The sequence below is a fragment of the Nyctibius grandis genome, chromosome 4 (genome assembly GCF_013368605.1).
Source record: "Nyctibius grandis isolate bNycGra1 chromosome 4, bNycGra1.pri, whole genome shotgun sequence".
Taxonomy (NCBI): domain Eukaryota; kingdom Metazoa; phylum Chordata; class Aves; order Nyctibiiformes; family Nyctibiidae; genus Nyctibius; species Nyctibius grandis.
In genome coordinates, this window is record NC_090661.1 from 48149645 (window position 1) to 48164842 (window position 15198).

General features: G+C 46.5%; 1 protein-coding gene across 2 annotated transcripts; it reads left to right on the forward strand.

The window, feature by feature from the left end:
* The first annotated feature begins 29 nt into the window (after positions 1 to 29).
* AHSA1 (activator of HSP90 ATPase activity 1) lies at positions 30 to 6417 on the forward strand. 2 transcript variants are annotated; one of them, XM_068398104.1, is made up of 9 exons: positions 45 to 284; positions 649 to 839; positions 1017 to 1099; positions 1771 to 1888; positions 3538 to 3626; positions 3959 to 4093; positions 4872 to 4973; positions 5506 to 5557; positions 6003 to 6417. In XM_068398104.1, the coding sequence occupies exons 1-9, from the start codon at positions 205 to 207 to the stop codon at positions 6173 to 6175; spliced, it is 1023 nt and encodes a 340-aa protein (XP_068254205.1). In that variant the 5' UTR covers positions 45 to 204; the 3' UTR covers positions 6176 to 6417. The 2 variants fall into 2 exon arrangements, with proteins under 2 accessions (XP_068254206.1, XP_068254205.1); XM_068398105.1 differs by lacking the exon at positions 3959 to 4093 and having other exon boundaries at positions 30 to 284.
* The last annotated feature ends 8781 nt before the right edge of the window (positions 6418 to 15198 follow it).

Below are 15198 nucleotides of genomic sequence, written 5' to 3' on the forward strand. Positions count from 1 at the left end.
ACCGGCCGGCGGCGGGGACGGGGCGGGAGCGCCAGCAGCAGCTGGAGGCGGCGCGGCGGAACCAAGAAGGCAGGCGGCGCGCGGCGGCGGAAGGGCGCCGGAAGGGACCAGCCGGTGGCGGAAGCCGGGAGGTGGCGCGGCGGCCGGCGGTTCTAGCAGTTTCCACGGGCGGTCGGTGCGGAGGCGGCGGCGGTCCCGATCCCGATGGCCAAGTGGGGGGAGGGAGACCCGCGCTGGATCGTCGAGCAGCGGGCGGACGCCACCAACGTCAACAACTGGCACTGGTGAGCGGGGCGGCCCCGCGGGAGGCCCCCGTGCCCCTGGGCGGAGGGAGGCTGCCCGGCCGGTGTCCCGGGGGGGGCCCTTCCCTCCCTCCCTCCCCCCCCTACGTGCGTGTTGGTGCTGAGGTGGGGGTGTCCGGGCTGATACCCCGGGAAAGCCCCCGCCTCCGTGTGTGTGTGGGTGCCCGAGCCGGTGTGTTGCGGGCGCCCGGGCAGTGCCTGGGTGGGTGCCCCGGGGAAGGGCTGTGTGTATGTGTGCGTTGGAGCGGGGCAGGGAGGGAAGGGCCGGAGGAAGGCTGGCTACTCCCAGCTGTGTGCCGGCGGCCGGGCCTGTCCCAGGTTCTCACGCTGCCCCGTTTTCTCACAGGACGGAGCGGGATGCCTCTAACTGGTCCACGGAGCGGCTGAAAGCTCTCCTCCTGCCTGTCAGGGTGGAGGGTGAGGAAGGGGCTTGTGAGGTGACAGAAGTGAGCAAACTGGATGGAGAGGCCTCCATTAACAACCGCAAAGGGAAACTTATCTTCTTCTATGAGTGGGCTATCAAGCTGGCATGGACTGGTGAGTGATGTTCTCCCCGCCTGCTTCAAGGCCAGATTCAAGTATAAGATTAAGGATACTTACGTCATTTGGGAAATAATAACACAGGGAAGTATTGTATTGTGACACAATATAAGTTTGCTTTTACAACCACCAGAGTAAGAAATGTTGATCTGAACAACATAATTGTAATTGCAGGCACCTCGAAGACAGGAGTGAAATACAAAGGTTATGTGGAGATTCCTAATCTCTCAGATGAAAATGATGTCAATGAAGTTGAGGTAAGCACAGCTAAAGGATAATACTGCTGGCTGTATGGCTGTTCTAACAGGAATCCTCACAGCATTAGTATTTCTTTCCATGTTACCTTTTTTAGAACATTTGTGTAGAACTTTTTAGTGTTAGAGACTGCTTAAGTTAATAGAATCATAGAATGATTTGGGTTGGAAAAGACCTTAAAGATCATCTAGTTCCAAGCCCCCTGCCACAGGCAGGGACATCTTTCCACTAGACCAGGCTGCTCAAAGCCCCATCCAGCTTGGCCTTAAACACTGCCAGAGAGGGGCATCCGCAGCTTCTCTGGGCAACCCGTTCCAGTGTCTCACCACCCTCACAGTAAAGAATTTCTTCCTAATATCTAATCTAAATCTACCCTCTTTCAGTTTAAAACTGTTACCCCTTGTCGTGCCACTGCACTCCCTGATAAGAGTCCCTCCCCATCATGTTGTATCTTTATCAAATTAATTCTTGTCTTCTAGATACAAGGGCTCTATAGCGCATGAAGGTATTTAGGTACACGCGTATGTTACTGAGACAAATGCAGTGAAAGGTTAATAAAAGTGCACTGCTGCTTGTGAAAGTGTAGTCAAAGTCTAACTGTGATGTTGAATTGAGTAATAAAAGAACTGTGCAAGTATGGCTTTGTTAATCAGCACTTGTCTTTCTTGTTTAGATCCATGTCAGCCTTGCTAAAGATGAGCCTGACACTAACTTGAAGACCCTGATGAAGCAAGAGGGTGCAAAAAAAATTAGAGATGCAATAAAAACTTACATCAGCACTCTCAAAACAGGTATGTAACTGAGAGGGAGAAGTGTTATGGGAACCCATATAGGCTAATGCTAAAGAAGGGATGGGGGGTAACGAGGAGTGAATACTAGTTCATCACCCCATCTCAACAGGAAGGTGTCACAGCAACAACAGTAACTTTTCTGTCTCTTTTGACAATGGTTAGCATTCAGCAAGAAGCACTTCTGTCCCTAGACGCTGTAGCACAGACCAGAAAGATTTGTTTTGGTGATAACTCAATAATAAATAGCACTTTTGGATTTATGTTTTAAAACCGAGAATGTCTTTCATACACTGAAGCTCAGCTGTAGAGAGTAAGCCAGTAAAATGTGTTTGCTACCCCAGTGATACAGAGTATCAGTGGCACAATCTGGCCTTTAGTTTGCTTACTCCCTTGGAAGGTGCTATATTCTCTCTAGTTTGTTGGTTTTTCTCTTGCTGCACTAGTAAAGGCATCTAGTGTTATTTGGATTTGAGAGTAACTGACAGCTGGAAAATTGCTCTGCAGGTTTTGTTGGTGTCATTGAATGAGCTGTCTCAGCATCTGGATCAAAACTATTTTTTTTAGAAGATAAATCTGATTCCAGCAGTTTAATTAAATCAGTGTGCTTTGGTTGAGTTCAGCTTTGCTCTCTAGTACAGGCTGGGAACGATATGGTTGCTTTTTATATCCATTTTCCTATATTACACTATGCATGCTAGATATTCAAGTTTTGCTGAGTACAAACCACCACCAGTTGCTGTTTTTCCAGGATCAAATTTCTGTACCCTGGGTTTTTTTTCGGCGTTTTAGTGTTCAGGGTGGGAGATGCAGTCACCCCATGGAAGATGAGAATGTTATTCAGGAAGAACTGTATGATCTTGTGGGCTGGAATAAATAAGAATAGGTGGGAACTAACTATTGCAGGATACAAGATTATACACATATAATGAAATTCTGCTATGTAATGGAATTTTGCGAGCTGATGAAGAGGAAGGAGAAAGAGCAACTATTTTATAACAGGTAAAAGCAGAAGTGATAGTACTAGAGAAAAAGCAAACATGATGCTGAAAGAGGCTGAAGCTTCTGGTGGAGTTATAAAAGTGCTAGTGCTGCTGGAGAGGACACTGGTGAGACCTCCCCTGGGTTTCTGTGTCTAGTCCTGGCATCTGGTGTCAAAAAAGATAAATGGAAGATGGAGCTAGAAGTAACTTTATTTTGTACTGCAATGATTTGAGAAACGGAAAGCCAGTCTGAGAAGAAATGGAAAAGCTTGATTCGGTTTGTCTAGACCAGCAAGACAAACATATTTGAGATGTGATTGCTATTTATATTGGAGAGTGAGAGAGGGAAGAAAGCTACATAAGCGTAAGGCTGACATTAATATGAGAGCAACACGTGGAAGACAGTGATCAGTATGTCTAGGCTAGGAAGAGGAAGTAAGTTCCTAATTGTTAGTGTAGGCAGGTTCTGATATGGCCTCTTTTTACACGCAATTAATTCCTTGTAAAAAGAGATCTGTTTACTTTTTTTTACAAACCATTTCAAGTCATGGGTGCTAGCAAGAGCAGGGGAGAAACCAGGAAACCCTTTTTGACTGTGTATTTCAAAGAACAGTTAAAAGGTTTACTTCATCTTTTATTAGTTTTATGGATGCATTCCTGTCTTTCCAGAATTCACCCAGGGCATGATTTTGCCCACAGTGAATGGTGAACATGTGGAAACAACACCTCAGGTGGCTCCTAAAGCAGAAGACCGCAAGGTAAATAAAACTGCAAACATGCTTTTGGATCTGTGAAGAAAGGTGCACAGTATTAGATTCTGGGGCTTACAGGAGCAACCTATACTATTTATAGGATATGTGTATATTCAGGAATTGGCAATCTGTGGTGTAGGCCTGACTTCTGATTTGCAGCACATGATATTTCTTAATTCAAGCAGAGCGATAGATCTGCTTTTTACACTCAAATATGGTCATACCTAATTACATCTTTACCGAAGGCGTTTGTTTTTTCTTTTGGATATGTGAACCACTTGTTGAGGGTTTTTTGTGAAAAAAGTATGTGTGTGTTTATTTTGTTTGTTGTTTGTTAGACGGCTGCTAGCAGCAGTACTGCCACATCGCAGTCCAAATCCATAGGAGTCAAGATCCCTACATGTAAGATCAGCTTGAAGGACACCTTCTTAACATCTCCTGAGGAGCTCTACCGGGTATTTGTTACTCAGGAGGTAATGCCAGGCTTGTTCTGAGAATTGTTTTTTGCACATAGGAGGTTTGTTCCTAAGAAGCTTTTTAAGGCATTCTGTAGGACACTCACAATCCATGAGAATGGAATGAGAAAGCTGGTCTGCAGAACAGTTGCTTAAAGCTCGTGTGCGCATCTTTTCACACAGTTGACAAGAGAGGATTAATGCCAGCCAGAAGTCAGTTCCAGACTGCTGTCAGCACCTATCTGTGGGTGTATCCCTTACTGTGTGTGGTCAGATCTTTTGGGATTTACAGTTGTGTGCTTTTTGGTTTTGTTTAGTTTTTTCCTTTTAAAGTTAGGTGGTATCAAAGTGTACTTTGGGAATATCTTCCCTTCTCCTGCACACTATTACATAGTTTAAGAAGAGAGAGCTGCATTGTATCATTATTTAAACATGGTCTTAGTCTTTCGTGGTTTTTTTTTTTTTAAAAAAAAAAAAGAAAAGAAAAAGCAAAAAATATGACCTTTTCTTAGAACTGGATTTCATTAAGGAATCAACAGAGTAAATCAAAGTTTGGCTTACAGAACACTGCATAGGATATGAAAGGTAGGGGTTCTTCTCTTGGCAGGCAGAATGCTGCTGTAGTGACTATAACCTTGCTTTTCTGGCCAGGGCAGGGTTTTTTATCTCTTCTTGATGAAGACCTTAAACTGTTCACTTCATCTTCCAGGACTTTTGTAGATGGCTGGGAGGCATTAGGCAACAAGTTTGTAAGCAGATAATGTCAAGTAATACAGGTGTCCTGAATTCTTTTCAGATGGTCCAAGCTTTCACCCATGCACAAGCCGCCTTGGAGGCTGATAAAGGAGGCAAGTTTCAGTTGCTGGATGGCAGTGTCACAGGAGAGTTTGTTAACCTAGTAAGTACTAACTAGTGCAGGTGTATCTTGCTCAGGGGCAGCCTTTTTATTTTTGAGGTATCAATTCTGTAACAATGCTTCAGTTAGCTAATTATGGAGTTCTTCCTGCTGTCCAGTAGCTACCTGTAATTGCTGTGGCTGTTGAAGCATTTCTTATTGTATGGATTAATGTATGGGACTTCAGTCTGGGGAGAAAATCTGGCTTCCAGTCATGCCCTGTCTTTGTGTGATTTTACTTATTTTTTAGGGGTTGGAGGGGTGTTAAAGATAGTAACTGACCCTTTTCTTCTTTATCTCTTCTGCCACTAAAGTCTTCTGGACAGGGACACTGTCTCAGTGTTTGGGGCTGTACTATGGCCTGCCTTCCTAGAAGAGGAGTGGAAAGAAAAGGACACTTAAAATCTCTTTCCCTCTCTGTGTGTGTGTGTGTTTCTCAAGGGGCCTCTAAGGCTTCAGATAACACAATTCTAGTTGTTTTCTTTTAGACTGCAGGATTTGCAAAAAATTACTGCTCAGTCTTTCTCTTTTTAAGGTCCCTGAGAAGCAACTCGTGATGAAATGGAGATTTAAATCTTGGCCAGCTGGTAAGTAGTCCAAAAACAGACTATGGTATTACAGCCCTTGCGTGTGTTTGAAGAATTCCAGTCCCATTTGCCACACTGCACTCTGGCTTGCGTTCTGGGAGCTGCACCAGCCTATTCCAGCTTCCTATCCCACACGATCAGGTCAGAATCATCAGCCACCACTTAGAGCAGTGGCCAGGGATTAGGAACAATGAAGTAGCAGCATGCTCAGCTGTGGCTGCAACTGCTGCGAATCCCATGAAGAGGGAGCCCTCTGCTCCCTCTGTTTCTGAGGAAGGCCTGCAGCTGTCATAAATAGATCCTCTGGGAAGGATCCTGAGGAGTCTTTTTAAGTGGTGCTGTGTGAGAGGAGGAGCAGAGCAGCTCCTTGGGGCAGTGTGTGTGTGTGTGTGTGTGTGTGTATATATACTACATGCTGCTGACAGATTTGCTTTGGTTCCTCTAGGGCACTTTGCAACAATTACCTTGAACTTCACTGACAAAGGTGGTGAGACGGAGGTGTGCTTGGAAGGCAAGGGCATTCCTGCCAGTGAGGAGGAAAGAACAAAGCAAGGCTGGCAGCGCTATTACTTCGAGGGCATTAAACAGACATTTGGCTATGGTGCCCGCTTGTTTTAATACCGATTGCTGGGAAGGCTCTGCCTGAAGACTCTGCCATGTGGACTGATAAATTTTCTCACCTGTACCTTTCTAGTCTTGGCCCTGCTGCCGAGTAAAGTGGGATAATGGGTGATGAGGAAGGCCATTGAGCAGCACCACTTTCGGTCCCTCACTGCTTTGTGCATGTCTCATGCTGCAGGGGATTCTCTTACATGTACATACTTCTATTGCTAAATAAACCTAACTTAAAAAAAACACCATGGAACTTGTCCCCTCAGATTGGCTTGAGTTCAAAGGGTCAGTCAATAGGCTGAGAGAGGAATCTGGAAAAACACCGATCAGTGAGGAGTGCTGATCCCTATGTGATTTACTCCTCACTTCTGGGGGAGTAGAGAGCATGAGCTTGATGCAGTTTTTAGTTTGAGCAGCTGCTCATTTTCTCTGCTTTTGATCTGCCGCTAGTAAATGTTTCAAACCTTTTCCATTTCTGAAGGGATCTGAGATCCTGTTCAAGCTATTCCTCTCCTCCCGTGCACATCCCCAACACAATTCTTTCTTAAACTAGCCTGCTCTACCAGATACTGAACTTCTAGTCACCTGATGTCCAAGACAATCAGCAAACCACTGCTAGGGAACTCCCACCTACAAAATGGTTCTAGCAGGTTCTGGGGCCCAGGGTCAGCTACCTCCAAGAGCAAACTCTAGACTCTCAATGGGGGTGGGATTTATTCCTGTAAATATACGAGGTACAGTACTGTTGGCTGACCCCACTTCAACTGTTGCTTTCACTGGTGAGGAAGGGAAAACCACTTGCTTGTTCTCTCTCGCTAATACAGTTAGTTCCCAGAGATGTCTTCTAAAGCAATAAACTTGTTTATAGGATAAGGGGGCAATCGAGTTCTGGTCAGAAGTGTCATTCTGCCTGACCTCGAGGGTGACTGAAGTGCTCAGTTTTCACTTTGAGGCATGAGCTTCTCTTGCATACTTTGTTTTCTGTTAGTGTTTTCTGCAGAGCACCTCTAGTAAGCTAGAAGTAAGTAATTGTACTGGGTGAGAATTGCTGGTTTGGGGATTTTTTTTTTTTTTTTTTTAATCTGAATGGCATGTTGTAGCCAACCCCTTCCGTAGAGGAGACAGGGAAAAAAACTTCAGTGCCTGTTAAAAAAAAACAGAAATGTAATTGTTTGATTTGCCTTTTAAACTGGAGAGCATTTCTAGCCTTTTCTGCTCACTATTCCAAAGTGATTATTCATGTTAAAGTGTGTATGGACATCAAGAGCATGGTATGAAACTAAGTTCTATATTGTATACTTACCCCTGTGCTGACCTGTGACTGCGAAGGAAGTTGTACAAAGACCTGTAGATATGGTAGGGCTTCCCTGCGTCCTGTGGGGTTGTCTTCCTTAAAGCACCGTCTGGCTGGGAAAGGGGCTGTGGGTATTTTACCGGGATTCTTATGCACAGATGCACTACTGTACGCATCTGGTAGGCTGTGGGAGTGTAACACCATGTAAGGACACTGATGTCACTGTGCAGTGTGCATGTTTGGTTTTTTGGTTGGGAAATCCTGGACAGAAACATGGGAAACCTTAAACAGCAGGGCTGGCAAGTGTCTTCACAGCCAAGGCAAGAGCTTTGGTAAGAGAAGAGCAAAATGATTTGAAAACTAAAAAATGAGCTCATTCTAAGTTAACTCGAGACAAAGTCGACAGCTGAATCGCAGTGTTCTTGCTGTGCTTTGGCAGCCGTGCTGGCAGCTGGCCGTGCCACAGCAGCAGTGCTCACTGGCAGCGGGGCTCCGCTGGCGCAGCTGAGTGAGGGCAGCAGAAGGCAGTCCCTGCTAATCACCTGCTGCTGGAAGGTTAGGAAGTGGGACAGGAAGGCAGCTGAAGTGGAATTTTAATTGCCTTCCTTTCATCACAAACAGGGTTTACTTTGGGCATCCTGCTGCTACTCTAATAGGACACGCTTTGGCCTCAGCCAGCAACCCACATTCATGGGACTCAGGGCTTTGCTCAGAGGCCATTTGAGGGCTCTTGTTCCAGCAAAACTGACTGCCCTAAGTTATGCAGGTGCTGCCCCAGCTGGCTCCCTGCCCCTTAGGCTGGAAATCGCCATCCCCACAGCAGCAGAACAGGCTGTATAGCCATGTAGCTGTGCCTTGGCTGCTGTTCACAACTGAATCTATTGGACTAACCCACTGGTGAAGGAAAGCTTGTGCTAGAAGGCCAAGCTGTGAGCTAGTGCTTAGCCTGAGGCACAGGGCATGGCAGGAGATGCTAACTCTAACGGGGCACAGCAGTGGTAATGCCTTACACCGCTTCAGCCATTTACTTGGCAAAGGTGGTCTGAGCCTTAAGTTGCTGCATGCTAGTGAAGGTCCCTGTGCCACACCCACCTGCTCTCAGCAAAGAGACCCACTCCTTCAGCTACAGCTGACATCTGGTGCAGCTATACATACGCTACTGAGAAACCCCAGACCTTTGCTTTGCTTGGAAGTGTCAGAAGAGCTGAACACAGTTTGTAGGCCTTCAGCTATCTGGGGGAGGGAGGGCTATATAAGATGAGGAAGAAAAGCAAGGTCCAGTATACTCCTGCCCGAAGACTCTTCAAGAATCTGAACTGACACAGGATAAGAGGGAAAGTCTTGTGAATTAAAGAAAACAAAGGTTAAAAAAACAGAAAACAGAGATAGAAGTAAACAGTGAATTTATCACAGTGATGAGAGGTCAGAGGTGGATGCTAACTGGCTACGCACTTACAAGACACATGGAGAAGATGAGTAAGGAGCAACCATCAAACAACAGAATACGGGGTCCCAACCAAAGGAGTCTCTAAACACATTTAGTGAATTCTCGAATTTCTTGCAGCTGGTGATATGGTACCACTAAAAGTGTACATATATTCAGAACAGGAGTGGAAAAATTCATGGAAGAATAAACCAATGAAAGGCTATTAAACAGAATGACCATCACATCTGTCCCAAGAAGCCTCTTGGCCACCAGCTGCTGGCAACAAGGAAAGTACTTCAGGGAAATAGCGACGCGTGCTTATCCTTCTCTTCACTCTTCCTAATCACCTGCTGTTGACTGCTGTCAGAGACTGGATGCTGGTTTAGGTGGACCTATGTTATAACTCACTTGGCCCTTTCTTGTGTGTTTTGATCATTTACATGTGAGAAACTTCTGTGGGAAAATCAGGCCACAAATCAAAGAGATTGAAAGCCTCTAGCCTAAGTAACTATTAAAACTGCTCTGAAACATCATCCCAACCCTACTTCAATGGCAAAATGGGAAGAATTTAAATACAATATTTTTTAAAAGAGCCAAAGTGAAAGTAGTTGGATGTTTCCAGCATGACAGGGCCTGACAAAGCTTACCCTAGAAGACTTACTTGGGAAAGTGGAGCAATCTTTCAGAATTCAGTGAGGAAAGGGGCTGCGGAGAGGGAGTGAGGAAGAGAGAGAGGTGAGGGCCAAGGGCATTAGATCAGACTGTAATATCAGTTCATGAAAACATACTGAAAAATGCAGTCAGTAACCTGTAATTACCCAGCTAATCAGGTAAAAAGTAACAACCAGCACGCCTCTGTCAGGGCTACATCAAGCACATCTCACATTGAGTCAACCTAATGCCTTTCTTCGGCAGAATATCTGGGCTTTATTAAGACTTTAGGCAATGCTTTATATGATATTTTTATTAGTAAATAAGGGAAGGCCTAACAGAGCTGTAACGAATCCAGTATGTTTCAGTACAAAAGATAATATGATTGATAACTTAAAAGTCCAAAATAATTTACATCACCACTGGTGTTGTAAAACCCTTAGAAGACAAGTTAGGGTTGAAAATGATCTTGACCAAGTGGAAAAGCGATCCAGGAGGAAGAAAAAAGTATATTTGACCTCACTGAATTGCAAAGTTTTACCCTGAGGCAGAAATGACCAGTAAGGTGTACAAGAGGTGAAGCAACAGGCTTGGCAGCGCATCTGTAATAGACATTTCAGTTGGGCAGGTTATGGTGAATTTTCAAATGAACATAAATTTAAAATATCATGGGAGAGAACAAAAGTTGCCTGGGTAGGCTGGGGTTTGTAGCTCTTGTGAAGAAATCTTTCCATATAGCATTAAGAAAGCCCCAGATAAGACCCCGTGGCTTCAGTTTTGGGCTCCATGCTTCAAGAAAGATGTGAATTAGTACTTGGAGTGAGCCCCATCGTGGGCAAGGAGACCGACCAGAGGACTACAAGTACAGCTTCTAAGGAAAGCCTGAAAGAATTGCATTTGTTTAGTCTAGAGAAGATGACGAAGAAGGAGGGAAATGATAGAATTCTGAAATACATGAGAGGTAGGAGCAAATAAGGCAATAATATGCTCTCTGTGGCCACTGCAGATAAGATGTAGTGGGCTTAAAATAAAGCAGGAAGGATTTAGATTGGCTGCTCGGAAAATATTTCTCCCTGCAAGAACAGTAAATCTGAGGGTTACTGTGGCATCTCCATCTCTGGAGACATTGAAGCCCAGGAGAGAGCAGGACTCATTGGTGAGGAATGATTTGTCCACGTCCCCATGGGATGGGGCAGGGACTGAATGATTTGCCCATGTCCCCAAAGAGGGTGAACTTTCTCCTGTCTCTTCAGGAACCTCATGGCCACCCTGCCAGCTGCTGCTCAGCTCCCACAGCATGGACAAGCCCGGCCAGGGTCGGGGCTGGCATGGCAGGGGACGCTGGCTGGCAGATGGGCTCTGCTGCGGCCCCTGACCCGTGCATGATGGTCAAGCTGCGCAGGGCTGTGATCCCTACTGCCGGGCTCCCATGCCGTGAGAGAAGAATAGCTGACATGCTTACAAGGACCTGGAACAAAGCAGGGGCCCGGCCCAGCCAGCTGGGCTCCTCTCAGGCATTTCCGAGGGGCAGCTGGCCGCCGCGTGCCAGGGAAGGAGGGTGAGACATTCCCGACTGCAAATGTGTGGATCCATCCTCTGTGAAGATGGAGGGAGTAAATCCCATCCCATGGACACATCGGGCAGGTCTCCCCAGCGTGATTTTGGCATCCCTCAGCACCGTGTCAGTGAAAGCAGAGCGCAGGTGGGCTCTGCCCAGTGCTGGGGACCTGACGGGGGTGATTCTCCACACTCAGGGTGAAGGCAAAACCCAGGAGACTAGGTCTTGCCACAAGCTCCTGTTCGCCCGTGTTCACGCTGCGGTCAGCAGGGCTACTGCCAAAAAAAATGCAGCTACTGTGATTTTTTTTTTTTTTTTTAACTCTTCTACAGAGAAGTTGGTGGCTGTGCACCATGCTGTGCCACCAGCACACCCAGCCCGGAGGGCTGATGTGGCCACACGGTGCGGTGGGTCCCTTTACAGACCAGGAACGGGGGTGCCTGAAAGGGTTTTTCCTCTCCAGAGCTTTCGTTTTAACTCAAGGTCCACAGACCACCACGACCACACTTTGCTCTTTCCTAGGCTAAGGCCAGGCCTTGCAGTTCAGGTCTGCTCCACAGGCTTTGGCCAAACTCTCCCAGCATTATCATCTTCTGTTTTCTCCTCCCAAAGTGGCTCCTTCTGGGCCTAGCTGGGCTTTTTGTGTGCATTCCAAGAAGCAGATTCTTGGAGCAGGAGCCCTGGAAAAAAGCAGACAGCTAATGGGATCTCTGTTGCTGTAAACACGTTCCTATGAAATCTCGAGTTAATCCCTGAGGGGTGGGCTGCAGTCACCCCTCCTGTGCCCCAGGCAGCTGACCATGCACCCATGCCTTCCAGGTGTCATTCACAGTCAAAAGGTCTTTGCACAACTTGCTGCTGACCCGTCTGGGGCCAAGACGGGAGGTCAGCAGGGACAAGCACATGCTGACCATTGTGCCTAGCAAAATCTGGGCATGGGTCCTTCTGTGTACAAACAAACTCAGCTGTTAAGTCAGATGCCAGGGTACTGGTACAGCTGAGCCACACGAAGCTCCGGTCCAGGCTGGCAAACTAAGACAACTGAACTGATCAAGAAGTCTTGTGTTCAAAGCAGCAGGCAAAAGTGCAGCTTGAGAGTCTGCCGCAGACTCACTCGGTGACTTCAGGTGACATCTCCAGGTCTTGAGCACCTGCAGAATTATGGCAGCAACTCTTCCTGCTTCCATCCTCTGGCTGTGGGATTTCTATAGCCCAGGAGTTTCAGAGCAGGGCTCAGCATCCAGCACAGCAAGGTCTTGTTGCAGAGGATAACGGCATGTTATATACACAGCAGTAACTGCTGACTGCCCCTCCAGGGAGAGTGATTTTATCCATGCTGCTTTTCCTGCAGAGTGGAGCTCAGCCTGCTCCCCCCTGGCTTGGGCTCCAAGCAACAGTGTTTTTGATGTTGCAGAAGACCAGCGGGAAGCTCAGAGCATCCTTCATGGAGAGGAGCTGCCTGCTTCCCCCCGGGCAGGAGGCAGCAATGGTGCCAGGCAGCTGTGGAGCACAGCCCCGTGCTGGAGTAGCAGATAACCCTTGACAGATGTGCAGCCAGCACAAAGCGAAAGGAGCAAGAGAGAAGGAGGGAAAACAGCTGGAAATAGCAAGAGCTTGGAAGTGGTCACAGTTTATGCAGCAAATTAATGGCAACAAAATGTTGTGATCCCTGGAAAGCTTTTAAAATCCCCCTGCTATCATTAGCTGTTGGCTCTGGAGCTGGTTTGCCAAACCAGTTTTCCAGCTGGGGTGATGCTGGGTTTTTTTCACCCGCTCCCATGCTCAACACTTGCTTAAAGCAGCGTGCTGGTGTAAGGTCAGACAGCACCCAGATCTGGCCAGGCTGAGCATGGAATAAAACCTGGGGTCAGGGCTGAGGCATGTGCAATGCATTTGCTTGTCAGCACTCACCCTGATGGTCTTCTCGCAAGAGGCTTCCTTCCCCGTGAGCAGAACTGCGCCTATCCCATGGCTGTGGTGGTGGACTCTGGGTAGTCTCTGTTAGCTGCGATTCTTGCAGCCAGACACCATCAAATGCAAATGCTAAGGGAAGGAAGCAAAGCCACCAGGGTCTTTGCAGTACAGCTGGGGCTGGGGACCCAAGACATGTAGCATCCAATGTAGTGACATCCCTCTCCACCAAAACAAAGCGCAACATATGCTTCAGTCCCAACTGAATGACATCACCAACACATACATACATAAAGTGCTTTATTGCAGCATCAGAATAAAGAATTCTTCTCTAAGAAATTTTGTAGGAATAAAAGACATTTTATATATATTATATATATAAAAAACACAATAAACTTAGGGAGTGGAAGCTTAGAGATTCATCACTTAAATAGCAGTGGGCTGGACAGAATCTTTGATGGAATATAAAAATAAATGCTTGCTTAATGTCTACCTTTCTCATGGTGCCCCGCAAAGCCTTCCTGGTGGGTAAGGTGCTTGTGTGAGGAACAACACTGCTTCTTATTTCTCATGATCCAGTTCATGCCTGTATCATCCAAACCATAGAGGCAGCAAGGCAGAACAGCCACTTGCCTTTCAATCAGCTTTTGGGGTGGAGGCTCAATGCAAGAAATTTTTCTACTTGCCCTTGGACGGGAACTTCATTTACTACAGAAATTATAGTTTCTTTTTTGGGGGTTAGATTGGTTGACATATCCAGTATAAAGAGGAGGAGGGTGCAAATCCTGAGTAACAGTCCTTATTATAAGAGCACTCCTCAGAGAGCAGCCAGTCTAACAAAAAAGTTGGCTGAGTTACTATAAGTCTCCTTCAAGAAATGCTGTTTGCAGAGGTCCTGCTTCCATGTGTGGGTCCAATATTGGACACTAGGCACATTTAACAGGAGGTTGTTTTAAAGAAGTCTGTGCATTGATGGTAAATAAGTTCCTCTGAGAGTCTGCTGATGTTAATGATGACATATGATATGGGAGAGGGAATATGAAGATGCTCTGCCAAATAACAGAAGATAACAAGCTCATCCCTCCATGGCCTTGGCCGCTCAATTTGTCTGCTTCCCATACAAATGCCTCCATGTCTGTTGCTGAGCAACCCTGCACACATCCCAGGCTCCCAGAACCAAGCCACCAGATCACTGCGACCCCTTCTTGACCTACCTCTTTACTAGAAACTAGTGAACAAATGACCATTTGGGCTAGGGAACATGTAATAATCTTGAAAATTTACCAGGATCTGGGTCTTCATTCACGCTTATTTGGTTGTGTCTTCCTTTTCACCCTGTACGTAACACAGGTCATCTCAGACTGCACGCCTGTTGGGAAATGGAAGGTTTTGATAGCACCCATAACTGCAGTCTGGGGACACGAGTGTGGAATAACAATTAAATAAGAATAATTCAGTGATAACTTCATTAAGTCTTAGGTACTGATGACCAAGGATGCAATATTCTATCAGTAACAAAGGCAAAAGGATCAACATACACTCAACATATATAAGACTCTCCCAGAAATACTCCTCAAAGAACTCTCGGACCATGGATATTCACTGTCCCTGGAAAAAGCTTCTGCAAGAAGGACAGACCTAGCACAGGACAGTCAACCAAGGACCTCTGCACCCAGAAAGATGAGTTTTTGTCCAACAGTGTCCTGTAGAAAAACATGGAGTAACCAACAGCCTTGGGTGAAACCTCGTGTCTAGAAATGACACCATTCTTCTTTACATGTGCTTGACTTGCTCTTTTATTTCCTCTGATGCGTAAAATTTGCTAAATAAAAGCTATGAACAGTTTCTGCCAGTGACTGAATGTCCAGGGATAAAGGTGCTCAGCCTAGTTTCTCTGCAGGAAACTTGGGAGCTCCCAAAATATGCTGGGAGAAACTGCCATGGAACTGTGAAAAGCTGAATAAAGCCCAGGCAAGACCAAAGCACAAATGGAGAGCATCATGATCCATGATCTGCAGACACCAGGTACAGACATTATTAAGACGTGTGTGTCTTCCTCCTTTGGAGCCTCACTTGCTCGCCTGGCCAGGCAGCGAGCCTGGAGAGCACAGGGTGCACCCACGACTTGCTTTCTCTGGGCTGCCTCTTGCTGGGGACCTGGGCAGACACAGCATGGAGCAGGGCCCAAA

Bases quoted from the DNA above. Each gene is read 5' to 3' on its own strand.
- AHSA1 (XM_068398104.1), top strand. From the start codon at position 205: ATGGCCAAGTGGGGGGAGGGAGACCCGCGCTGGATCGTCGAGCAGCGG. The intron at 1,889-3,537 runs GTATGTAACTGA...CTGTCTTTCCAG, and splicing joins CATCAGCACTCTCAAAACAG to AATTCACCCAGGGCATGATT. The intron at 5,558-6,002 runs GTAAGTAGTCCA...TGGTTCCTCTAG, and splicing joins ATTTAAATCTTGGCCAGCTG to GGCACTTTGCAACAATTACC.